Raw genomic sequence first — 25,868 nt, 5'->3', positions numbered from 1 at the left:
CCGGGTGGGAGCCTTGGCCTAGAGTCCATGCCCCTGGGCTCCCTGTCGGGTGGTCTGAGAAGAAATAGCTCCCTCCCTGTTTGGGGCTATCGACCTGTGCTGCTGGAGTCAGAACCCCATGTGGCTGCCCTGAAGACCGCCCTAGGCTGGGAGGATACTGCACGGGAAGGGGTGTGCCCTGAGGCACTCCAGGGTGAAGTTTAAGCCCCGGATGGAGCAGCAGTTTCCATGTGAGTTTGAGCATCCATAGCACTTCGTGGCCCCATCTGTGACCTGGGTGCCTGGAGGAACCCTGGAAAAGCCGGAAGAGCTGAGAGTCAGATGCCTATGGAGAGGGTCCCACCTTACAGCTCCAGGGACAGGAGGGCCCGCCCCAGGATCGGTACCCCCTGCCTGCCCTTTCTGACTGGTGATCTCAGGCACCATCCTCTTCTTTGGCTATAAAATGAGGACAGGCCTGGTGCAGAGATGAAAGGAGGAAATGCTTGTAAAATGCCTAATTAGCCCTGATTAGTACCTAAAGAGAGAGGGTTAACGAGAGGGAAAGCAAGGATGTGAGCAAGGATGGCATCCAACGCCTGTCATGGGGTGGCTGCCAGTGCCGGGCAGGTGCTTCTGGGGCATGCTTGTCACCTAGGATAGCACCTGGGAAGTGAGTCAGGGGACCTGGCCCTGCCTCTGGCATCCTGTGTGGCCTTGGACAAGCCACTCAGCCTCTCTGGTCTATAAAATGGGGAGAGGATTGTTCTTACCCTGCAGGGTTGCTGCTAAAGCTCATGAGCTCACGGGTCAGGGGATATTCTGTCCCATGGGTGGCCCCTGGGTGTCAAGCAGGAACTTGCACCCTCAAGGCATGGTCCGAACGAAGACCCCACACCAAGGCTGGGTGACGACATACAACAGCAAGCACCCATGACCTGTATGTCCCACCACTGGGTTCAGGGCCACAGTGCGAGGATCCTCCCTGGTCAGCATCCAGGGTGCTTAGAGGGATAGGGGAGATAAGACTGTAGTCCAGGATGTGGTGGGCACCTCCTCTGTGAGGCAGGATAACATCTGTACCTGGAAGACAGGAGGCAGGAGTGGGGAGTGAGAACTCTTGGAGGGCAGACTGCCCCTGAACCTGGCGTGAGGGAAACACAAGAAAGCCTTAATCTGCATCTCAGTTTGCTCATCTGTAAAATGGGGACTAAAACATAAAAGAGGGAATATAAAATGGGGATAATAGTTATTCCCACTTCAAAATGTTGATGTGAGGACTAATTGAGTTAATCCATGTAGGTCACTTAGTACAGGGCCTGCTGCTGCTACTGCTGCTGCTAAGTCGCTTCAGTCGTGTCCAACTCCGTGCGACCCCATAGACGGCAGCCCACCAGGCTCCCCCGTCCCTGGGATTCTCCAGGCAAGAACACTGGAGTGGGCTGCCATTTCCTTCTCCAATGCATGAAAGTGAAAAGTGAAAGTGAAGTCGCTCAGTCATGTCCGATTCCTAGTGACCCCATGGACTGCAGCCCACCAGGCTCCTCCATCCATGGGATTTTCCAGGCAAGAGTACTGGAGTGGAGTTCCATTGCCTTCTCCGAGTACGGGGCCTGGCACATAGTAAATGCTCAATAAGTGTAGCTGGTGCTATTGTTGTTACTATCCTGCACTATGAACAATAACTCCCAGAGTCAAAGGAGAAGACTTGAGGCCAGCTTCCACTGAAAGTCACCATTAGTAATTCACACCTGGCTTCAGGCCCACCAAGAGCCCTGGAGCTTTTGGGGACCACCTGCTCCCAGGTAATCTTCACCTTTCTCCCCTTTCTCCTGTCTGGGGGTGGGCTCAAGCTCCTGATGAACTTCCCCTGCACCCACTGCTGCCACGCTCACAGCCCCACTTTCTCTGCCAGGGACCAGAGTCCATGGAGAAATGTTGAAAGTGAGACCACGTCCATGAGAAAGTCAAGTTCTCTTGGAGGTGGAGCCTCCAGTTCAAGAGAAAATCTTTCTAGACTCCCAGAGGCAGGTTCTGAGATTATGGGCATGAAGTGTGCTGTCGGCAGGGGTGGCATCTGGAGAACAGGCAGTGAACAAGCTCTCTCTGTAGCCCTCAGGACATTCCAGGCCATTTGCACCTGGATATGGCAGGGCGGACTTTGAGCATAGGTCTCATGGTATCACCTGCAATTCTGTGTTTGGAAGCATCATTTCTGTACAGACCTCCAGGAAGGAGGCCCTGCTGAGAAACAAAGACTAACTATAATTGAAAAGTGACAGTGTCAGTTGCTCAGTCGTGTCTGACTCTTTGTGACCCCATGGACTATAGCCCGCCAGGCTCCTCATTCCATAGGATTCTCCAGGCAAGAATACTGGAGTGGGTTGCCCTTGCCTTCTCCAGGTGAGATCTTCCTGACCCAAGGATCGAACCTGGGTCTCCTGCATTGCAGGCAGATTCTTTACCATCTGAGCCACCAGAGAAGCCTTGTCTCAAAAGGAAAAAGAGAGGGGGAACTAATGGAAGGAGACAGGGTTAATTATTGTGGGCTTCAGCCCATCACTTTAGCACTGGCCTGGTTGTCAGTGGTCCCAGTGATAACTGCTGTTTCCACTGCTTGGCTGAGAACTGGCGCATGGCTGGTGATGACCAAGGCTCCCTGTGTGGTCCCTGGGACTCAGAGGCCCAGGCCCACTCTCTCCCATACCCTGTGTCCCCTGTAGTCAGCATCCTCCCTGGAGAGCAAGAGGAGTCGCATCTCATCCTAGAAGAGGTTGACCCTCACTGGGAGGAGGACGAACACCAGGAGGGCAGCACCAGCGCCAGCCCGCAGACCTCAGAGGCAGCTCCAGCTGATGAACAGAAGGGCGAGGTGGTGGAGCAGACGCCCAGGTGGGATCCAGAGAAGGCCCTGAAAAAAAGATTGTCTGTGAAGATAACAGGCATATGGTACAGAATCCCTATGGGTACAAAAGGGCAGAGCTGGGACTAAGCCTACGTTCTCCTCCCTCTCCCTCCCACCAGATACACATCTTTCTCCCCATGGGCACAACAGCTGCCAAGGTTTTTCTGTAACTTTCCAGGGCCTATCTGAGCATATGTGATCATGGATTCCCTTCATTTTTTGCACAAAAGAGCATATCACATCCATCGACCTTACTACATTCATTCAACAATGTACCTTGAGATCTTTCCGCATTGAGAACATGGAGATCATACTCATTTTTTTCAACAACTGCATAGAATTTCATTGTATGGGTATGCCAGAATGTACTTAACTTGTCCACTATTGATGGCCGTTTTTATTATTTTAAATAATTCTGCCACAGACACTCTTGTTACATGTCCCTGAATGTGCGTGCGTGTGTATCTGCAGGGTACATTTCCAGAAGGGAGTTGCAGGGTCATCAAGGAAGGGAGTGTGTAACCATGGTAGTGATAGCCAGGCCACCCTCCGCAATTACAGGAGCTTCTCAGCTCAGTTCCTGTGGAGTCTTAGCCGCTCAAGTCAGGAGGCCTCAGGTCCACAGGTCCATGACCTACATTGCAAAGATGGGGAAACTGAGGACCAGGGAGTGAGGGGTGACCTAGGGTTGGCACCAGGGCAGTTGGGGGCCAGGACAGGCCCCTGATGCGGGGAGGGAGCCTTCATTGCTAGAGAGAGGCCAGGGCTCCCCAGGCGCAGTCTTGTGGTTATAGGACATCCTACTGAGAACTGGGGCAAGAAGGGGACTTGGGGTGCACCTAAAAATGACCTCACCTCTTGCCTCTGACCTCAACTCAGGGAGCTGCCTCGGATTCAAGAGGAGAAAGAAGATGAGGAGGAGAAGGAAGACAGAGAGGAGGAAGAAGAGAAAGGCAGAGAGAAAGAGGAGGAAGAAGGCAGAGAGAAAGAGGAGGAAGAAGGCAGAGAGAAAGAGGAGGAAGAAGGCAGAGAAAAAGAGGAAGAAGAAGATGGAGAGAAAGAGGAAGAAGAAGGCAGAGGGAAAGAGGAGGTGAAAGGCAGAGAGAAAGAGGAGGAAGAAGGCAGAGAGAAAGAGGTGGAAGAAGGCAGAGAAAAAGAGGAAGAAGAAGATGGAGAGAAAGAGGAAGAAGAAGGCAGAGGGAAAGAGGAAGTGGAAGGCAGAGAGGAGGAGGAAGACGAAGAGGAGGAGCAGGAGTAAGACACTTGTGCGCCTGGCTTAGGGATGACCCAGGGAGGGGCTGCCATGGCTTTTGGGGTGGGAACGCTTTCTGCTGCTCACGGGAGCTCCTCCCTTTGTTCTGTGCTGTGTGCTGTACCGCTGAGCACTGATCAGAGAGGCTAGGGGGCTGCTGGGAGACCTCCACTGGGCTCATAATGACCTTGGGATTCACAATACCCAACACTCAACAACCACCCCCACCCCACCCACCCCTATACGGGCAAACAAATGTAGAATGCACCTCCACAAGAAGGGGGTTTTGGGGAGAGGATCCTGAACCATGCGAGCCAGACAGAAGGGCAGATGGCGAGATGGATGCACGTGGAGGTGATGTGCAGACGGCTGGATGCCTGAGTGGGGTTAGAGGGTAAGAGGCTGGACCGGAGATGTAAAGGCAGATGTCTGGTCTGGTAGATGGAATTGAAAGTGGGGCTAGAGGTGGTGCCCAGGGAGTGCGTATGGATGAAGGGGAGACCCAAAGGCCAGATCAGAGTTCAGGAGGAACCGGAAAGGACCAAGGAGGAGGAGAGGGAGATGAGGAGAGTGTGGGACCTGGAGGCCCAGTTGGAAAGTGTTTCAAGGAAGCGAAAGTGAACTGCGGCCTCACGAGCAGCCTGCGCAGCCCAGGAAGAGTGACAGTGTAACCTGAAGTCGGGGGAGATGATCCTTCAGAGGAGCCGGATTGTGAAGGCCTTGAACTTGACTTCCTGGGAGCAATAGGGAGCCACGGAAGGTTTGTGAGCAGGGGAGTGACACAGGCCGGCAGCTGCACTGTGCAGAGACTGAAGCAGGAGGAGCATCGAGGTGGCTGGGTGATTTAATCTCTCCCCTGATCAGACCGGGTGATTTAGCCTTTCTCCTTAATTCACCCCCCTGGCATTGTTCCCTGTCCCTGTCATTCTGCCCTCTGTGGTACCCCTTGGCCCACACCTTGCCTCCCTGTCCCTTTGGCCATGGCCTAAGGCAAGATAGCACCATGAAAGTTAGGAGCCCAAGCTTTGCTTCTCTCAGCAGAGTGACCTGGGTGAGCAGCAGGTGGGCATAGATCTTCTGCCTCTGTATCTGTAAAATGGGAGGTCTGGCAGTGGGGATAATAGCCCCTGCTGAGTGGCCAGAGGGCCGGCTGGGAACAGATGCAGTAGGACCTGGTGTGGAGTATGCGGTCCATCAAAAACCACCAACCTTCTCATCTCTACTAAGGGTCACTTTTAGTCTCAGTCAGGAAACAGTTAAATCATGAGACCACATAGGATTTGGGAGCTAGAAGCCTGCTTAGTCTCATCTGCTTTGAGTCCACGCTTGCCCAGTTCACATATAATCTTTCCATCCTTAGCAGGAGGCCACATAACTACTTGCTTGCCTCCAATAATGGGGTGCTCACAACCTCTCAAAGGCTATCGATTCCATCCACACATACCTCTGACTTAGAAAATTATTTCTTCTGCCAAAACTAAGAGTGCTTCCTTTTGGCTTCTGTAACCTGGTCCTAATTCTGCCCTCTAGGCCCCTCCAGAGCCAGGATGCTCTCACTCCCTTAGGTGAAGACCTTAGGTGCTGCCTGGGTCTTCATTAGTACAGCCCTATCTGCTCTCTTCTTTCCTCTTGCCTCTGGGTATAGTGCAGAGCTCTGAGCTGTTCTGCCAGAACACACACATGCCCAACACACAGGCCTACAAATCCCTTTATATGCCATGGCTCTTGAACTAAACACCACTGGAAGGCCAGGGAGCCAATGCACCCAGGCACACATACTAACTACACATATGTTCTCTGCCTAATACACATGGGCACTCCACACATATCTGCACTGTGCATACACACCTGCACACAGACACAGATGTGCTGGGTTATGTGCACACTTATGTGTTGTCAGGGCACTTATACCCACACACAGCCTGCAGACATGCACAAGTAACACAGGCACAGGTGCACTCACCTGCATGTATCCACACTATACACAAGCACACGCATACAGTTACCTACAAACACTGCCAGGCACGTACCTGATCACACATATATTTGCCCAGAACTTCAAACTCAGGGAACTTTGGGACCTAGGGCCCCAAGTAAGGACAAGGGTCTTGTGATGACAGAGTGGCTGATCCCAGGCACAATGCCAGAGGCTGTCAGGCATGGGACAGGCAGCTGGGCTGTTGCTGCCTGGGGAAAGATGCTCTTCCCAGCTCTGTGGAGTCACAGGGGTTACTGATGACGTGCAGGTCCTGGTAACGGGCAGATGGTCGCCTAGCGACCTGATCTCTGCTGGCAACAGCTCGGCTTTTCCTAGCAACCACAGCCTTTTGGTCCCCACCTGGTCTCCCTGGGGGCGTTTCTGCAGAGTTCCGGGCACATCCCCTCAATCTGATTAGAAGCAGGAAGGATTGGAGGCTCATCCACCACTCAAGTCACACTAGCTCTGGAGTTCGCCTTGCAGACTCGGGGCTGGGCCAGGGCTCCCCAATTCTCCACTGGCAAGCACTGACCGAGGGCTTGGGATGAATGTCATTGCCCCCAGCTGAGCTTCTGCATCATGGGCGTCCCTGTTGGCAAAGACAGCAAGACCCAAGTAGGTGCCTGATTCTCCCTAAGGGCTCCCCTCCATTCTTTCGGGGTTGAGGGATGCTGGGCAAAGAGTCTACAGTGAGGCCCTTGAGCTGGGGACACGGCCTGCTTTGTGACTTGAGGGAGGAGCAATGGGCTGGTAAACTCTTGCCAGAGGCTATAGCTGCTACTTCCCACATCTTTAACTCAGAGAGCCAGGATCTCTGTGTTCCCTGCCTCAGCCGGTCTGTCTGAGCCTCTGCTTGCAAATCCCAGGAATTTGGGAGCTTTCCAGAAGCTCATGGCCTGCTGCTTCTGGGCAGGTCAGGAGGGGGCCTTGGCAGGCAGTGGGAACACTCCCAACCAGGGGCAATAAGATTTTTGTGTACCTGTGTCCCCAAACGGTCCCTGGTGAGGCTGACAGGGCCACCGTAGGGCCTGTTATGGTGTCTCCATAGCTGGAGTTGTTTGTGTAAAATGTTCTTCCATCTCCGTGGGTGATTCATAGATCGCCTCCTCCTCTGGGATTAATAATAACTATGACAGGAACAGTCTTAGTAACAGCTGTCACATATTTGATGAGCACTTGTGTTCCCTGCCACATGCTGTGCCAGGGCTCCTACTGCTAATCCCATTTCACAGATGAGAGAACTGAGGCCCAGAGACAGCAGCCCACACATCCAGGGTGCCCTGGCAGCGAGCGCAGAGCTGGGATTGTATCCCAGGTCAGGCTGGGGTCTTAAGCAGACATCTGGTACTGCAGACAAGGAACGGTTCAACTTACCTGTGTTTAGAGATGGAGAATCCAGATGACTCTGGACAGGGGGAGATTTTTTGACTTTTCTCTTAGCTTCTTACTGGCACTTCTGACCTCACTCAAATAAGCCAGGCTGGGACTTCCCTGGCAATCCAGTGGTTAGGACTCTGTGCTTCCAATGCAGGGTTATGGCTCTGATCCCTGGTCAGGGAACTAAGATCCCACATGCCATGCAGTGGCCAAAAAACAAAAAAAAAGGCCAGGCTGTATGGTAGAGGCTGCACAAGTCCTACTCATTTGCTGCTGCTGCTGCTAAGTCGCTTCAGTCGTGTCCGACTCTGTGTGACCCCATAGACGGCAACCCACCAGGCTCCCCCATCCCTGGGATTCTCCAGGCAAGAACACTGGAGTGGGTTGCCATTTCCTTCTCCAATGCATGAAAGTGAAAAGTGAAAGAAGTTGCTCAGTTGTGTCCGACTCTTAGCGACCCCATGGACTGCAGCCTACCAGGCTCCTCCATCCATGGGATTTTCCAGGCAAGAGTACTGGAGTGGGGTGCCATTGCCTTCTCCGCCTACCCATTTGACTGATAAGCAAATGGAGGCTTCCCAGGGACTTGCTTTCCAGGCCTGATTCTAGAATGAGCAAGACCCCAGCAAGTCTCTGACTGGGACTGTGGGAAGTTCATTTCCTGGGCCTTCGTGCTCTGAGAACCGAGGAGGCCACTGCATCTGTTTCAGGGAAGGAGAGTCAAGTCAGCTTCTTGCAGCACCAGCCCATCCACCCCTTCCAGGCAGGGCCTTATTCTCAGTTAGGCTTGAGGGCATGGTTTCTGTAATACTTTTAGAAGCCCTCCAAGAACATGGGCTTCCCAAATGGTGCTAGTGGTAAAGAACCCGCCTGCCAGTGTAGGAGATATAAGAAATACAGCTTTGATCCTTGAGGTGGGAAGATCCCCTGGAGGAAGGCATACCAACCCACTCCAATATTCTTGCCTGGAGAATCCCAAGGAAGGGGAGCCTGGCGGGCTACAGTCCATAGGGTCAGAAAGCGCAGACACGACTGAAGCGACTTAGCATGCAACTACTAAGTCACTTCAGTCGTATCCGACTCTGTGCGACCCCATAGAAAGCAGCCCACCAGGCTCCCCCGTCCCTGGGATTCTCCAGGCAAGAACACTGGAGTGGGTTGCCATTTCCTTCTCCAATGCATGAAAGTGAAAAGTGAAAGTGAAGTCACTCAGTCGTATCCGACTCTTAGCGACCCCGTGGATTGCAGCCTACCAGGCTCCTCCATCCATAGGATTTTCCAGGCAAGAGTACTGGAGTGGGGTGCCATTGAAAAGCAGACCCAACAAATGAACTTTAAGATGGAAGAGAATATTTTAAATATAGTTTTAACATGTTAATCTTCATATAAATGCAGTCACAAAATAGAATTTTAAAAATATATTTATGGAGGAAGGGACCCATGTAGGCTGAAGTGCTAAGCCCTGTGAAAGTCATAATATGCCCTTTTCTTTAAGAAAATCTGTTTCTTCCTGGGCAGGATAGAATCTGACAACTCAAGGCTCCTCACAATGGAAATATGTATACAATGAAGAGAAAGAAAATGAGTTGGGTGCTTGAATCCTCCAGACACTCACGTCACTCATCCACATCACTTGGGGCTGTGCAGACACTCAGAGGCTGGCAGTGGAGTATTAAGGACTTGGCACTGGGGTCAGATAAACACATCTTTTATCCAGGTTCACCTGGTACAGGGTATGTGACCTTGGCCAGGCCATCTGACCTCTCTGAGCCTCCAATTACTAAGCTCAAATGGGATCAATCGCAGCTGGGCTCTTAGGGTCATTTGGGTGAGGATTTGGTGGGACAAGTACTTGGCCCTGTGCCTGGCACTCAGCCCTTGGGAACTGCTGTGATAATATGATTGCTGGCTGATTCCTTCTCCCAGGCTGCTGTCTCCAAATCAACTGGGCCCCATCTCCTCACCCACCTCAGAGTCTGAGACTTGCCCCTTTGGGTAGAGGATGGGGGATCCAGGTTTTCTGGGCAGCAGACGCTAAAGAACATCCTCCGTGAGCCCCTCAGTGACAATGGTCCATGGTGTGGGTTGAGGTTGCTAGGAGGCCGGATCTAATTCTAACCACAAAAATCACATTAACCCTCGGTCCCAAGTCATCATTTTAATCCAGAGATTGCACACAGGCATCTCAGGGCCCAATTTAGCCTGGAGACAGGCTCTTTGAGATATTGACACATTAATATAGATGTCAATATAGGTCATACAGATTTTAATATAGGTATTAGTTTGGATTAATTATCAGCCTCTAAAGATGGGGAGATTCCACATTCAAATGTGTATGTAGTTCAGTCTTTTCTTGAAAATCAGCAGATCTGGCCGCAGGGCACCCATTCCAAGCAGAATGGGGTTGCTGATTCAGATGGGCAGGTGTTCTCTGATTTGCCATATTCTCCTCTGCTCCCTATAGTCTAACCCTGGCCCCTTTCACTCATGTATGCCTTTGCCTGGGCCAGGGGCCCCTGAAACCTTCAGCAGTTGCAGTGTGGCTCTGATCTCATGGCATGCAAAGAAATCAGGGTGTGTGTCTCAGTCTTGTGTGATGTGGGACAATATGCTGTGTGGTTTTGGTCAGGCCAATTGACCTCCCTGGGCCTCACTTTTCTCATACCTCCTTCTCTGCCTCCATCTTTAAGGTTGTCTGGAGACTCCAAGAGGGGAAATGCTGGGCATAGGTTTTGAACACCATACAGTGCCCATTAGTCTCCCCTGCTGGAGAGGATGTTTCCTCAACACCGTGCTCCAGGATTTTCTTTGCACATGCTGTTCTTGTTTCCTGGACACCATTCCCCACCTATTTCAACCCACAGGCCACCTCCTCTGGGAAGCCCTCCTTCCTAGCAGAATTGTGGCTGTGCCCTTCACAGCTGCTTGCTCCAGCACATGACGCAGACTGTGAGATTGTTAATAGGACGTGGTATCTGCCGCCTGCCCAGTGCTGGGAGCTTCAGGAGGCCGAGGACCGATCCTTAGGCATCTTTGTGCCCCAGCCCTTCACAGAGCCTGGCACTCAGCACAACTGGGAAAACATTTAATATCCCTAACCCCAGACCTTGCCTCCTGCCCCCTCGCAGTCACAGTGTCCTGCTGGATAGTTATCTGGTGCCACAGAGCGAGGAGGACCAGAGTGAAGAAAGTGAAACCCAGGACCAGAGTGAAGTGGGCGGAGCCCAGGCCCAGAACGAAGTAGGCGGAGCCCAGGACCAGAGTGAAGTGGGCGGAGCCCAGGCCCAGGGTGAAGTAGGCGGAGCCCAGGACCAGAGTGAAGTGGGCGGAGCCCAGGCCCAGGGTGAAGTAGGCGGAGCCCAGGACCAGAGTGAAGTGGGTGGAGCCCAGGAGCAGGACGGAGTAGGAGGAGCCCAGGACCAGAGCACCTCACACCAGGTATGGAGCAGCGCCAGGCCTCGTTCCCTGGCTACCTTGGATTCCTGGGCCTAAGTCAGTGGAAGGGGCTGGGGCCTTGTCCACTTTGTTTACGGGGGGTGAGGGTTCAGCTGATGAGATGCCCACTGAATAGAGAAGAGTGGGATGGTAGTTGCTGTAAGGCCCTGCTTGTGTCAGGGATCAGATGGCATCAAGAAGGGCCTTGGCGACATGGCCATGAGTGGGCAGCAGCGGTCCTAGACTCCAGTCCTCATGTGGCTATGTGACCCTAGGTAAGACCTTACCCTGGGCCTCAGTGGTCACCTCTGTAAAATGGGGCTAAAAACCTCTTTCCAGAGTTTTGTACACGGCTGTAGGCTGTGAAATGTGGTGCCAGGCGGAGAGTGCCGTGGGGGCTGCTTTAGTTGCTTTGTCTCCACACACAGAGGGTTGCCTGAGAATTTCCCCTCATGATATGTGACAGGCCCAGGTGTTGGGGCCTGGGGCTCCTGTGTGCACTGGATGCTCCAGAAGGTGGGCTGAAGGTGTGACCAGTGGGCAGGATAAGGAGTAGACTTGGGCCCATGAAGATGCCTGAGGGCAGATCCCCTGACACTGGCTGGGCTGGACCAGGGCAGGTATGGTTGGATGGTTACCACTTCGGTTTCCGCTTTATCTTTCACAGGAGCTGCAAGAAGAGGCCTTGGCTGACAGCTCAGGAGGTAGGTGTGCAGTGGGGGTGGGGTTGCATAAGAATGTCCAGGCTTCTTTGAGGCTGGAGGCAGCCGGGGCACAGGGGCAAGCCCTCCCCCTCTGCCTCTCAATTTCTTCCCCTCCCCAACTCATCCCATCCTCAGGCAAAACCCATTTTCTGCATCTTAGGACCACATAATCAGAGTCTGATGATGTATTTCAAGGGCCCAAGGGAATTGCCTTGAGGCCCTGCCCCCTACCTTCCCCCCACTCCTACCCCACCAGGACTCCAGGTATGGGTATGCTCACTCACTCAGTCCTGTGTGACTCTGCAATCCCATGGACTGTAGCTCACCAGGCTCTTCTGTCCATGGGATTCTCCAGCCAGGAATACTGGAGCAGGTTGCCATTTCCTACTGGGGAATCTTCCCGACCAAGGGATCGAACCCACGTTTCTTGCGTCTCCTGCATTGACAGACGGGTTCCTTTCCACTGCACCACCTGGGAAACCCCAGGACCCCAGGAGGCCTAGGGAAACCCTACTCCTAGCTAATCCCTCCTACCAACCTCTTCACTGGGTCCACAACTCTCTAGGCTACAGACCAGTGAGAATTTGGCTCAAATGTATCATACCTGAATGAAGATTGGGACCAGAGCTTGCTAAAAGCATGTCCTAGACCCTGTGTCTTTTGAGTTTTTCCTTACTGCTGAGATCTTTGGTACAAGTTTGGTCATTTGTCACTCTGACCCCTAATCCTGAGAACTTCAGGGACGACAGGCCAGAGTCTAGGGGAGTGAAGCCAGCTGGACACTGAACCCAGGCCTTGCAAACCTCCACAATCCTCAAGGCACTAGTAGTGCTCCAGACACCCTGGGAGGCACACAGACCATTTTATAGATGAGAAAACTGAGGCTCTGTGTGGGCAGCAAGGACACAGACCTTCATGTCACTCCTGGCTCCCCCTCTTCCTTTCTGTGTGACCTGGAGCCAGTCTGTGACCTCTCTTAACAGTGGCTTCCAAGTCAAGAAGAGGGGGCAGTAACAGTAACAGTAACAGTAACCTCACTGGGTTGTTGGGCAGAGTGGGGGTGACCATGCATCCCTGGCCCTGAAGGAAGAGACCATAATTGGGTTCATGAGCCTGTTTCCTAGGCAACCAGCATTGGAGATGGGTTGGACCCAGCTGTCTTAACCCAGGTGTCCTGAGTCTGCTTCCCACCTGGTCTTTGAAAAACATCCTCTGTTAACTTTAACCCAAATCTACTGGAAACCTACTAAGTCTGCACCCCACAAAGATGAGCAAGACCAGGATCAGGGGGTGCAAACTAGGGTTCCATGGGGCTGGTTCCACGCCCTTCCCCAGGTCATTTGGAAGCAGGTGGCCTGGGAATCACACTTTGAGAAACACTGAGGCATGGCCTTCAGTCTGCCGCCACTTGAAAGTGTGGCTCTCAAACCAGCAGCTTTGGTGTCACCTGGGAGCTGCTTCAGAATGCAGAATCCAGGCCCCACACCACCCAGCTGAAGCAGAAGATCCCTGGAGGTTTCTCTGCACATTTGTGTTTGAGAGGCAGTGGCCTTGAGTCGTGGTTCTCATGACTGTGATTGCAATCATTTGTAACTTTAATCCCGGTGCCAGTCCTCACCTCAGACCATTAAATCAGAATCTCTGGGGGTGGGCCTGGGCATCAGGCATTGCCAGGCCTCCCTAGGCAATTCCAATATGCAGCCTATTTGGGGAACCAGGAACCTAGGAAAAGTTATTGTGTCTGGTTGGAAGTGAAATTAATTGAGCTCCAGGGTTTCTTTAGGATGGAAAATCCTACCAGATTAAGAATGTTTGAGTGTTAGCCTAAGAGCCTGAGGAGTTCTAGGTTCTTTGATTGTAAAGTAGGAAATGCTATGATGGTTGGTTAAGGAGAGAAAGTGCCAGAACTGGGTGGTGCTCGGGGCTGTCTCTCAGAGCTGTGGGTGGACCAGCCACACTACTGGTGTTGCCCTCCAGGGACAAGAGTGGTGCTTCAGACTCTGGGTGCACTCCTGTGAGTACCGGTGGGCACTGGGCTGGTCTGTGTTGACACCGGTGGGGAAGAGCCCCACTTCCTCTGCCTCTCCCAACTCTTTGCTCCTCATTGCAGTCCCCAGGGTCCTGCCTCTGCCTAAGACCCCCTGGCCTCAGCATTATGGCTAAACCAGGCCGGGACATGGAGCTGAATCACCTAGTCCAGGACCAGTCGCCTGGCCAAGTGACCCCCAGGCTTGCCTCCCGCAACCTGGTGGAGCACCTCCCCAATGTGCCCAGCTACCGCCCCCCCATCACCCGCATCCCTGTCCTCATCTCCCGGAGGACAAACTTGTCCAACTCCAGCTTCGTCAAGGAGACCAGGAGCTCAGTCCGTCGTCTAGGTAGTGTGAAACTGCCCACCCAGCATGCTGGTGTCTGTGTTGTGTGTTTCTGCATGGCTTGGGCTGTTTTCTGCATGGGTGCTGTGGTCTTGGTGTGGGACTGCTATTTGGGCTCCTGGAAAACCACCCCTTCTTCCTCTGCTGACCAGTGTCTTCACCTTGCTTTGTGGTGATTTAAGGCATAATAGTCCCCTTCTCTCTGTGCCTGAAATTCCACAATTAGCAATTCATTTTTTGGGGTTAAACGTGGCATTTTGCAGATCATCAGTTTTTATATGGGTTAGTCACTCATACCCTAGTTTAAACAAGTCATTCAGATCTCCAGGCCAATGAAGAGGCTTGGATCAAGGAGCTGGGTCAGGGGGAAGAATAATTAGAGGGAAATGGACCAGGAGATGAGGTGAAGGTCCATTGCAGACAGAATCTACTGACCTTGAGAGTTTGCTGGGAGCTGGACTTTCTGAGGACTGTGTCTGTCTGCCCAGCAAATTCCCTTTCAGGAAAGGAGAGGCCCCCAGGTGTTGACAGGCAGACCCAGAGGAGAGGTGTCCTCAGGGGCCAGTGCAGAGAGAGAGCCTGTCTGGATCCATTTAATTGTGACAGGGTCCCCATAGTGGCCTTCGGGCTCCTGCTATTTGCTGCCTGCTGACAAAGAGCTGGGGGACATCCTGGTGCCTCGCGGCGAATCCCTGTCACTTTGAGTCTGCCTTGACTCAAACCAGACCTGCCCATTTTGCCTTTGATTCATCTGTTTCTGGATGACCCTGGGCAAAGTTGTCTGCGATATCCACAGGCAGGTCAAGCTGAACATTTCATGAGAAGAGATCCACTCTTATTCTCCCCTCTTCCTGGCTTGAGGGGGGCAGAGTGGGGGTGAGGTGGAGTAAGATCAGCCCGCCTGGCCAAGTGACCCTGGGGCTTGTTCGGTTAGCAGGGACAGCGTAACACCTGGGGTTGGGGGTGGCGGTGGCTCGGGGTGGCTCAGGGCTGTCTCTCAGAGCTCCTGGCTAGACCTCATGACCGGTGATGTTCTCCACATGAGCTACTGGGGATGACATGCCAAGCTCAGTCTTCCAGGCCAGCCCTAAATCTCACTCCAAAGGGTCCCGCATGTCCTCCACCCTTGCATCACTTCTTGATTTTTGTATATTCTGTATCAACTCTGCTGGAAGAGAGTGTGGCAACCCACTCCAGTATTCTTGCCTGGAGAATCCCATGGACAGAGGAGCCTGGCGGGCTACAGCCCATAGGATCACAAAAAGTCGGATGTGACTCAAGTGACTTAGCACGCATGCATGCAACCATGCACCAACTCTGCACTTATTTGCTTACTCACTTTTTCATTCAATTCAGTGTATTTAAATAGGAAGCTTTACATTATAATTCAAATGGAAAACCAGCCTGGCCTGCCATAAATAGAAGGGCATAAATAGAAATAACCACAAAGACATGGGGAACTAGGTCGTGTTGGTAATTTCTGGTGAGGTGGGGGCCTGCTGAAGGCTCATAGCTGAGTCTGCGGAAGGGAACTAGGACATGTCTGGGAGGCGTTGAGGCCATAGCAGCACTAACCTGAGGTTTCCTCTCTGCCCAGGCTGGATCCAGAGCGAACAGGAAAGGGAGGAGTGGTCTCATTCTGTGTCATCCTTTGTCTCGGCTGTGCCATCTAAAATCATCACCTGCCTTCTCTGGTCCCTGGGAGCCCCACGCTTTGAGAAACAGTCGCAGTGACACATTGGGACAATGGTCTGAACCAACTGTGATTGACACACGATGATTTTAGATGGTGTGGCCGAGGCAATGACAGCATGCAGTGACAAGATTATTTCCATTTCAGTGGTTCTGCGTGGCACAGAAATCTGTATGTAGGCTGGTCACCAACCTCAGGATGGGCTGAGAGTTTTAGCTCTGGAGCCAGGATGCCTGGGTCCAAATCTGGGCTCTGCTGCAGGTTTCTTAACTTCTCTGTGCTTCATTTCCTTCTCCACAAAATGGGGACAATGATAACAATGACCTCATAGAGTGGCTGGGAATGACGAAAGGGTTTATATATACATATAAATTAAGCACTTAGAGTTTAGTGAAACAAATGCCTAGTAGGCACATAGGAAGTGCTTAACAGTAAATATTATTATTCTCTAAACCAATTTAAGCATACAATATTATTCTTTGTGTTCTTAGTCACAGATTCTTATTCTATAAATCAGTATAATATAAACAAATATGATTTCTGTTTTGAGTTCCTACTCTGTCAAACTGGCAGGAAATGAAACATTGGGTTTAGGAGGTCCCCCTACCTTTGAGAGTGACTGAGTTTGTAGGGTCTTATGCAGGGTGAGGTAGGGGGTGAGGGGACCATGTGGTCCCTCCCAGGCTCCCTGGGACAGCCTCATGGATGCTGAGGCCATGTGTTTTTTTGCTGCCAGGGGGCCATTCTGGAAGCACCTGGGGCCCTGAGCATTTTTGAGAAGCTGCCTTAGTCCTGGCTGCCTCCATGCCCCCAGCCCACCTCCAGCTCCCCTCTCCCGAGGTCTGTGGGAAGCAGGGGGAGGTCCCTGCCACCCCATGGCTCTCTCGTGCTTTGCACAACCTGGGGTATCTCTGTTGAGTCTAGCAAAAGTCCTGCTCATCCTCTTTTCCTGAGGGCTTAGGGTTAGTACAACAAATGCCCCAGAGTCTTGAGGTCTGCTTATGTTCCCTCCACCAACCTTCATAATGTGCTGGTTTTTCCCATGTGGCCATTAAAAAAAGCTCACATATCCAAATGTTTCAAAATGCACCCCTCCACATTTTGGGGGTGTGCACCTGCCTTGCTGGTACCCAGACCTGCACCTGGCTACTATTGCGTGGTTTGGCCCAGGTGTAGTGGGGGAGTGGGGGCACCCTCCCAGCCCCTCAGCATCCTCTGAGCTCTGCCTAGGGGCAGACCTGTCCCCACAGTCCCGGGGGAGGGTAATGAAGCCCAAAACAGGGACACACCCAGTCTCCCCAGGAAGGATCTGATTCTCAGAATGCGAGGCTTCTCAGAGGTCAGGAGAGGAGCTGAGGGGATTATTTCTGGGGGCTCTTAGCAGATACAAAAATAAGAAAATACCAAATGTCACAGGGGTAACACACATTACAAAAACAGTCTGTCACCCTTGATTGTAGGAAGCTTCCAAATGTCTCCATTCAAGGCCCTTCAAGAGTGTGAGGCCCTGAAGAGGTAAAATTGTCACTACATGCAGATGACATGATACTATACATAGGAAACCCTAAAGACTCCACGCAAACATTGCTGCTGCTGCTGCTGCTGCTGCTGCTAAGTCGCTTCAGTCGTGTCCAACTCTGCGCGGCCCCATAGATGGCAGCCCACCAGGCTCCCCTGTCCCTGGGATTCTCCAGGCAAGAACACTGGAGTGGGTTGCCATTTCCTTCTCCAATGCATGAAAGTGAAAAGTGAAAGTAAAGTCACTCAGTCGTGTCTGACTCTTAGCGACCCCATGGACTGCAGCCTACCAGACTCCTCCATCCATGGGATTTTCCAGGCAAGAGTACTGGAGTGGGGTGCCATTGCCTTCTAATAAATGAATTTAGCGAAGTAGCGGGATTCAAGATTAATATTAAAAAATGAGTTGCAACACTTTATAATAACAATGAAATATCAGAAAAGGAATGTAAAAAAAAGAAACCCTTTAAAAATAGCACCAAAAAAAAAAAAAAAAAAGGACTTACCTGGTGGTAAAGTGGTTAAGAATCTGCCTGCCAAAGTAGGGGACATGGGTTTGATCCCTGGCTTGGGAGGATTCCACATGCCTTGGAGCAACTAAGCCTGTGCGCTGCCACTACCGAGCCTGCATGTTGCAACTCCTGAAGCCCATGCTCTAAAACAAGAGAAGCTACTGCAATGAGAAGCCCACACACTGCAACTAGAGATTAGCTCCTGCTTGCCACAGCTGGAGAAAATCCTGCACCCAGCAATGAAGGCCCAGTGCAACCAAAAATAAATTAAAAAACAAAACAAAACACCTAGGAATAAACCTGACCAAAGAGGTGAAAGACTAATATGCTGAAAACTGTAAAATATCAGTAAAGCAAATTAAAGAGGATTCAAAGAATTGGAAAGATATCCCATTCCCTTCCAAGAGGATTGCAAGGATTAATATTGTTAAAATGGCAATTTTATCCAAAGCAATGTGCAAATTTAGTATGATACCTATCAAAATACCCAAGACATTTTTCACAGAACTAGAACAAGGAATCGAAAAATTTTTATAAGGACTATTAAAGACCCAGAATTGCCAAAGCAATCCTGTGAGGCGGCCTAGGGATGGGGGCCATGGAGCAAGAGGCATAACTCTCCCAGACTTCAGATAATACTACAAAGCTATAGTAAAATCAAAACAGGGTTGTAAGGGTATAAAAATGGACATGCAGATCTATGAAACAGTGAAAATAGAGCCTAGAAATAAACCCATACACCTATGACCAATTAATCTCCAACAAAGGAGGCAAGAATATAAAATGGGTAAAAGACAGTCTCTTTAGCAAGTGGTGCTGGGAAAGTTACCTGCATGTAAATAAGTGAAGTTCGAACATACCCTCACACCATATACAAAAATAAACTTAAAATGGCTTGAAGACTTAAACCTAAGACATGACATGTAAAACTCCTAGAAGAGAGCATAGGCAAAACATTCTCTGACATAAATCGTACCAATGCTTTCTTAGTTCAGTCTCCCAAGGCAATAGAAATAAAAAACAAAAATAAATAAATGGGACCTAATCAAACGTTTACAAGCTTTTGCACAGCAGAGGAAATCATGAAAAAGGAAGAAAGAAAGAAAAGACAGCCTATGGAATGGGAGAAAATATTTGCAAATGAGTTGATGGACAAGGGCTTAGTCTCCAAAATATACAAACAGTTCCTACCACCACCACCACCACCAGAACAGCTCAATTGAAAAATGGGCAAAAGACTTTAATAGGCATTTCTTCAAAGAAGATGTACAGATGACCGGTAAGCACATGAAAAGATGCTAACAGCATTGATTATTAGAGAAATGCAAATCCAAACTAGAAGGTACCACCTCACATTGATCAGAATGACCATCGTGAAAAAGTCTACAAATAACAAATGTTGGAGAGGGTATGGAGAAAAGGGAACCCTCCTACACCGCTGGTAGGAATGTAAGTTGGTACAGCCACTGAGGAGAACAGTGTGGAGGTTCCTCAGAAAACTAAAAATAGAATTACCATATGATCCAGAAATCCCACTCCTGGTCATATACCTGGACAAAGCTACAATTCAGAAGATACATCACCCCTATGTTCACGGCAGCACTGTTTACAATAGTCAAAATATGAAAACAACTAAATGCCCATTGACAGATGAACGAGTAAAGATGTGGTACATGTATAAATGGAATACTACTCGGCCACAAAAAGAATGAAATCATGCCATTTGCAGCAGCATGGATGCAATTAGAGATTATCATATGAAATGAAGTAAGTGAGAAAGAGAAAGACAAATTTCATATGCGATCAGTATATGTGGAATCTAAAAGATGGTGCAAATGAACCTGTCTCAAAACAGAAAGAGACACAGATTTCTGGCTGCCACTGGGGAGGGAGATAGGGGAGGGAAGGACTGGCAGTGTGGGATTGGATATAAAATATATATAGGGTGGATAAACAACAAGGTCCTGTGGTATAGCACAGGGAACTAGATTCAACATCCTGTGATAAACCATAATGGAAAAGAATGAAAAGAAAGAATATATGTGTATAACTGAGTCACTTGGCTATACAGCAGAAATTGGCACAACATTGTAAATCAACTATGCTTTAATAAAAAATTAAAAAAAAAGAGATCTTGTACCCCCATGTCTGCTGCCCCCACGGGCCTGGGAAAGCCTCATCATTCCTACCTTGGGATGGGGAAACTGAGGCCCTGGGAGAGGAAGCAGCTGAGCCAGACTGCACCAGGCCAGACCCTAGGACTCAGCGCCCCCCAGGCAGGCTCCCCAAGCCCTTTCTCAGCGCTGCCACCCCAATCCCCACCCCAGGGCCTTGCTGCTTCTCCAGGCCCAGGGAAACCAGGCTGGGCTCCAGGCTGTGTCCGGGAGCTCCTGTGACATCATGGCTGCTCCCGTGGCTCCTGGGTCAGTGGCCGCCAGGGGCATGGCCCTCAGAGGGCCCCCCCCGCATCGTTGTGTCCCCTGCATGGAGCTCTCCTGTGGACCCTGTGTGGAGGCAAGGCTGCCACAGGCCCCTCCAGACACACACACTCTGTGGCTTCCCCGTAGAACACAGCAAGGCTCCGGGGACCTGGCTCCTCTCTGATGCTGTGTCCTCCTTCCCCTCCCCAGTACCTGCCACGGAAGAGCACCCTGAAGTGCAGGTGGAAGACGCTGATGCTGACAGTCGCCCCCTCATCGCGGAGGAGAACCCACCCTCTCCCGTGCAGCTGCCCCTGTCTCCTGCCAAATCCGACACCCTTGCGGTCCCAGGATCAGCCACAGGGAGCCTCAGGTCACCGTCTATGCTTCTCTTCGGTGTTTCATAGCACTGTGCCATCTATGCATTTGATAGAAGAGGACACTGGGGCCAGAGAGGGGAGGACACTGGCCCAAGGTCACTCAGTGAGGTGCCGTCAGCATTGGGACCATGGGCCCACCCCTTTCCAGGTCTCCTAATTCCTGGTTTCAGGCTCTAGAAAGAGATCTCTGAGGAAGCCCTGTCCAGAATACCATTGAGTGTATGGTTTGAAGGGGGTAACAGATGTGACAGGGCTAATATTATTGTTAACAATTACAATGGAAATACCAAAGAACTCTAGATACAATAACCATCCCTCATCCCACCACGCTAGGTTAGGTTGTGGTTTTATTTTTCTGCCCTCTCTTCCATACCTTATTTGTGGGCCCAGGCTTCTGAGTGGTTTTAATTGAAGGTAGGATTGGATCACATCTCGTCTGAGACCACATCATATTTATTGAGCCCCCTTCCATACTGCTAGACTGTCACTGTGATGCTGTGTTGACATCTTCCAGCTCCACATGTCAGAACAGACGTAACAATCCTTGCCTGTTAAATAGTGAACACAAAGGTGCTATGGCTATCTCTTTGGTCCTCTGCCTTCTGTCCTTGGGCTCCTTTCTTGAAAGTGAAATTCCTGCTCAGGGTTGCACACACTGTTGTGCTTCTTGAGATAAGTTAGTTGCTGCATGGTTAGAGGTGGTTTGGGACAACCTGAGCCGGGTAGCTGAGAGCATTCCTGTGTAGAGCTATAGGCAGGCTGTGAGGTGCAGTACTGTGCTTTGTGAGTGGTTATTTAAGTTAAAGAAGAGCCACCAGCGCCTTCCCTTTGCTGGCTGGATTGAGAGATGGTTCTTTTTTCTTGATTAATTCTTGCTCTCATCCATGAGCTCTTGAGTAATTTCTCAGCTGAAGTCAGGCGCCTGCTGGGATAGAAATGGCTGGATGTCATCAACAGAGGTTCCCAGATTTTAACGTGGAGAAGAGAGGCATAATCTCACCTGGCCTCAGAACACAGCTCACAGACACATCAGTCCTCATGGTTAATTCATTGAATCATATACAGAGTACAGATAGCAGAAGACAAGGCACTACCATGACTGTGGACATCTGGTCTACCTCCCTCTATTCCCTTTATTAGGGTGGAGAAACTGTACAGGTTGGATTAAAGATGGATACTGGGGAGCAGCGACGAGGGGACTAAGGTCACATGGGGCTAGAATCCAAGCTCCTACCTTTTGCTTATGAGCTGGGTCTGTGAGGCTCCTCTGGTTATCATTCATTTGCAAACATTTTTTGAACATCTTTATGTGCCAGCCTCTGCTCTAGGTGCTGTAGACACATTAGGGAAAAGCCTGTCCTAATAGAGCAGATATTCTAGTGCAATGGAGATAGTGAACAAGTAATCACACAAGACTCCTCCAGGGAGTTGCTAAGCAGAACATGACTGTGAGAAACTGGAGAAGCCTCAGCCTGAGCTTGCCCCAAGAAGGAATTCTGATGCCTGACATGAGACACCAATGGGGCTGTCTGTGGTCAGGGATGGAATGAACACAGGGCAATTGATTGGAGCAGAGAAGCCACCCAAACAGAGGGGTAGAGGGGGGCATGTGGGCAAGGCCCTTCTCACAGTGCAGAGCTGTGGTTTGGAGTGAATCCCAGGTCACCACTTACCAGATGTGAGGCTTAAAGCAAGTCATTTGATCTTCCTAGGCCTTCATCTTTCCATGATAAGATGGGGATGAAACATTCCCTGTACCTTAGGCATGTGAAAATTCAACAAACTCCTGTAAGTGAAGTGCTTAGCACAGGGCCAAGCACTGGGCAATGCTGGGGGAACAGCTTCTGACTGACTTCCACTTTCTGGACTCTCTCCAGGTCCTCATAAGGCACTGGGATGAGGGCAAGAGGGCTGAGTTTAAGTCCTAGTTGTGAGATTTCTGCCCCAGTCTTCTTGTGTGCAGGCATCCTTTTTTTCAGTATTTATATATTTATTTGGCTACCAGTCAGTTCAGTTGCTCAGTCGTGTCCAACTCTTTGCAGCCCCATGGACTGCAGCAGGCCAGGCTTCCCTGTCCATCACCAACTCCCGGAGCTTGCTCAACCTCATGTCCATTGAGTCAGTGATGCCATCCAACCATCTCATCTGCTGTTGTCCCCTTTTCCTCCCACCTTCAATATTTCCCAGCATCAGGGTCTTTTCCCTGATGGCTATTTGACTATGCCAGGTCTTAGTTGTGGCATGTGGGATGTAGCGCCCTGACCAGGGGTTGAGCCCAGGTCCCCTGCATTGGGAGTGCAGAGTTTTAGCCACTGGACCACCAGGGAAGTGCCCTGCAGGCCTCATTTTAATTAGAGTGTAAAAGAGGCGAACCCATGAGTCTTGCCATTTTAGTTGACAGAAGATAGGGTCGTTCCAGAGCTTTCTGGAGTAAAGCAAATGCTGCACATCCCTCTGACTGTATCCCTCTAAAAGCCCTAATAGTGGAATCCGGAGTCACGGTGGTGGGGGATGGTAGAAGTACCACATGTATTCAGATCTAGACACCATCAGCCAAGACACCAGTGGTTCCAAAAGCAACACTGGTAGACTTGGACTGAATGGTGGGGACCCAGGATAATTTAGTCTTCATCCTTCAGATAGGGAAGAGGGAGCTTCAGGAGGGGATGGGGCTTGTCCCAGGTCATACCACGTGTAGGAGACCAGACTCCATGGCCTGTGGGTGTCAGTTTTTCCAATCAGGGGCACATCTGCTAAGGGAGGGAAGCTGAGCTTCTAGGAGAGGTAACAGGATTGAATGGGAGCCCTCACACCTTATTGGAGGCTGGAAGGTGGTGTGGTGGAGAAAGAGGTGGGGGTGGGCTGGGGAGCTCTGTGCCGCCAGACTGGGAGGTGGGGGGAGAAGGATGTTTAAAATGAGACCTGACTGAGTGATAAGCGCCTCATTGAGCTGGTTAGATTTAGTCCCATTTTGGGCTTCCCTGGTAGCTCAGCTGGTAAAGAATACACCTGCAACATGGGAGACCTGGGTTTGATCCCTGGGTTGGGAAGATCCCCTGGAGGAGGGCATGGCAACCCACTCCCGTATTCTTGCTGGAGAATCCCTGTGGACAGAGGAGCCTGGCGGGCTACAGTCCATGGGGTCACAAAGAGGCAGACATGACTGAGCAACTAAGCACAGCACACACAGTCCCATTTTACAGACGGGAAAGCTGAGGCAGCTCAGAGAGTTTAAGTTAACTTGCCAAGGTCACACGTTGGGAAGAAGCAGGGCTGGGGAGCAGAGTTGGGTTTGCCTGATGCTGAGTCAGTACTGTTACTTTTACATGAGGCCGCTGAACGCATGCAGAGACTAAGGTCCAGAGGCGGGCTGTGTCCCCTCTTCTCCCTTTTTGTTTCCCTGCAGGCAAGCGAGGACCCTCGGGCAGCACCATCCTCTGCCCCCACCTCCCACCCAGGATTTGCTCTGGGTGATCTGCAGGGCTCCAAGTTGGCTCCTGCCTCCCTGAAGTCCCTTTCCATGTCTGTGTTCTTGCAGGAAGAGGCTGCCTTCCCAAGATGATGAGGCTGAAGAGCTCAAGATGCTGTCACCGGCTGCATCCCCCGTGGTCGCCTGGTCGAACCCCACCAGCCCACAGGGCACTGAGTAAGTGGGGGCTGCCTCTGGGGTCTCACGAGTCAGAAGTCTGGGTGGGGATGGGCAAGCGAAGGGAGGTGAGCTGGGGAGAGCATGGATGTTTTTAGAACACTCTGCCTGAAGGTAGACTGTGCCAGTAGTTTCCAAGCAGTAAGGGAGGGCTGGGTCCCCTGCCCTGGCTGCTTCTGGCTGGCCCAGCAGTTGTGCAAAATCTGGTCTGCAGAATGGGCCGGGGCTCTGGGCCTCCTGTGTCCCGAGCCACAGAGAGTGGACCTGGGGAAGCCAAGTGTTTATAAGCTCCTCAGGTGATTCCAATGCAGCTGGTCCACGGAACAATGTTTAAAGGCCACTCTGAGGGTATCAGGGCCTGTGTCTCTGATATCTGCCTGTCTCAAGGGCTGGGCCAGTGGGAGATGTTTTTCTGAAGGGTCTACGTAGGCTAGTGACAACGAATCCCCCAGCCCTGGGCTCTGGCCTGGGCGTCTCACCTCCTCCCCAGCCATACTCCTGGAGTGACCTCAGGAAACCATGGCCTTTCCTTCCAGTCTTTTTTTTTCTGCCTGTAATTTTAAGGAGTTTATGCTTAGCAGTATTGCGGAAAGTTCAGAAAAGCCAAGAAGCAGGAAAAAAACCCAAACCTCACCTATCATCCAGTGATTCCTTTTAGTGTACAATGGGAGTCTCATCTTATGCAATAGGATCAGGGCGGGGTTAGGGTTCATATCAGAAGATAAGGCAGAAATCCTGTAGAATAATAAAAATTCCCTTGGGAGAAAAGCTCTTAAGGTGGTCAGCATGGAGCCCTAGGTATTCCCTCAGTAAGTTAAGATGCTATAGCAAATAGACCTCAGTGTTTCAGTGCATAAGGAACAAGATGGCTCATGTCAGTCATGCCATCAGGTGGGTGTTTCAGGTCAGTGGCAGACTCTGCTCTCTGCAGTCATTTAAGGACCCAGCCAGCAGTGGCTCTGCCATCTTTCTGCGACTTTCAAGATCTCACTGGTCAGACTGGAAAGGGAGAGTGCCAGGCTGCTCTCCATAAGGAGGCCTGCAGTTGCACAAGGCTTGTGCGCAGAAGAGAGCTGACATGGCCACACCTGGGCAGCGGGGTCCCTGGCTGGGTGGCGACTGCTTCTCAAAGTGGGTGAGCAGTTCCTGTCTCCTCCACCCCTGGTGCCGTCTCTTATTATGACCCCACACTGCTTGTCTCCAGCTCAGCTGAGAACATGAGGAGTAGCTGGCTTGAGTTTCAGTGCCTCAGTGTATGAAAAAAACAATAGATCTGTAAACACCAGTATCATCCTCAGCTCAGCGAGAGGATCACAGGCCACTCAGCAAAGAACAGGGAACTAGGCTAATTCACACAGCCACCCATCTCAACTCACCCAGAGCTCTGGACCCATGCTGAGCAGACTGTCAGGCAGACTCTCATTCATTCTGTCTGTCTGTCTGTCTCTCTTGATGCAAGTTCATACATTTTAAATTCCTATAAATTAAAAGGATTTATAATGTATCTGTAATGTTCTTTTTAAATTTTAATTGAATTAAACTAATTAATTTATTTATTTTGCCCATGCTGCATGGCTTGTGGGATCTTAGTTCCCTGACCAGGGATCAAACCCATGACCTTGGCAGTGAGAGCTCAGAGTCCTAACCTCAGGACCGCCAGGGAATTCCCTGCACTGTTTTTAAAATCAGCTATT

The 25,868-nt window shown here is 50.9% G+C and overlaps 1 protein-coding gene across 1 annotated transcript in view; it reads left to right on the top strand.

The window, feature by feature from the left end:
* Positions 1-25,868, top strand: part of CNGB1 (cyclic nucleotide gated channel subunit beta 1) — an 80,935-nt gene that overhangs the window by 25,537 nt on the left and 29,530 nt on the right. The window contains exons 13-18 of the mRNA XM_055552358.1: positions 2,703-2,871; positions 3,764-4,138; positions 10,620-10,929; positions 11,594-11,630; positions 20,359-20,521; positions 24,067-24,174. Of these exons, the coding sequence (XP_055408333.1) occupies positions 2,703-2,871; positions 3,764-4,138; positions 10,620-10,929; positions 11,594-11,630; positions 20,359-20,521; positions 24,067-24,174 (1,162 nt within the window). The remainder of the gene's footprint in view (positions 1-2,702; positions 2,872-3,763; positions 4,139-10,619; positions 10,930-11,593; positions 11,631-20,358; positions 20,522-24,066; positions 24,175-25,868) is intronic.

Source organism: Bubalus kerabau, chromosome 17, assembly GCF_029407905.1.
Source record: "Bubalus kerabau isolate K-KA32 ecotype Philippines breed swamp buffalo chromosome 17, PCC_UOA_SB_1v2, whole genome shotgun sequence".
NCBI classification, from domain to species: Eukaryota; Metazoa; Chordata; class Mammalia; order Artiodactyla; family Bovidae; genus Bubalus; species Bubalus kerabau.
This window is presented reverse-complemented; position numbering and strand designations above follow the sequence as displayed.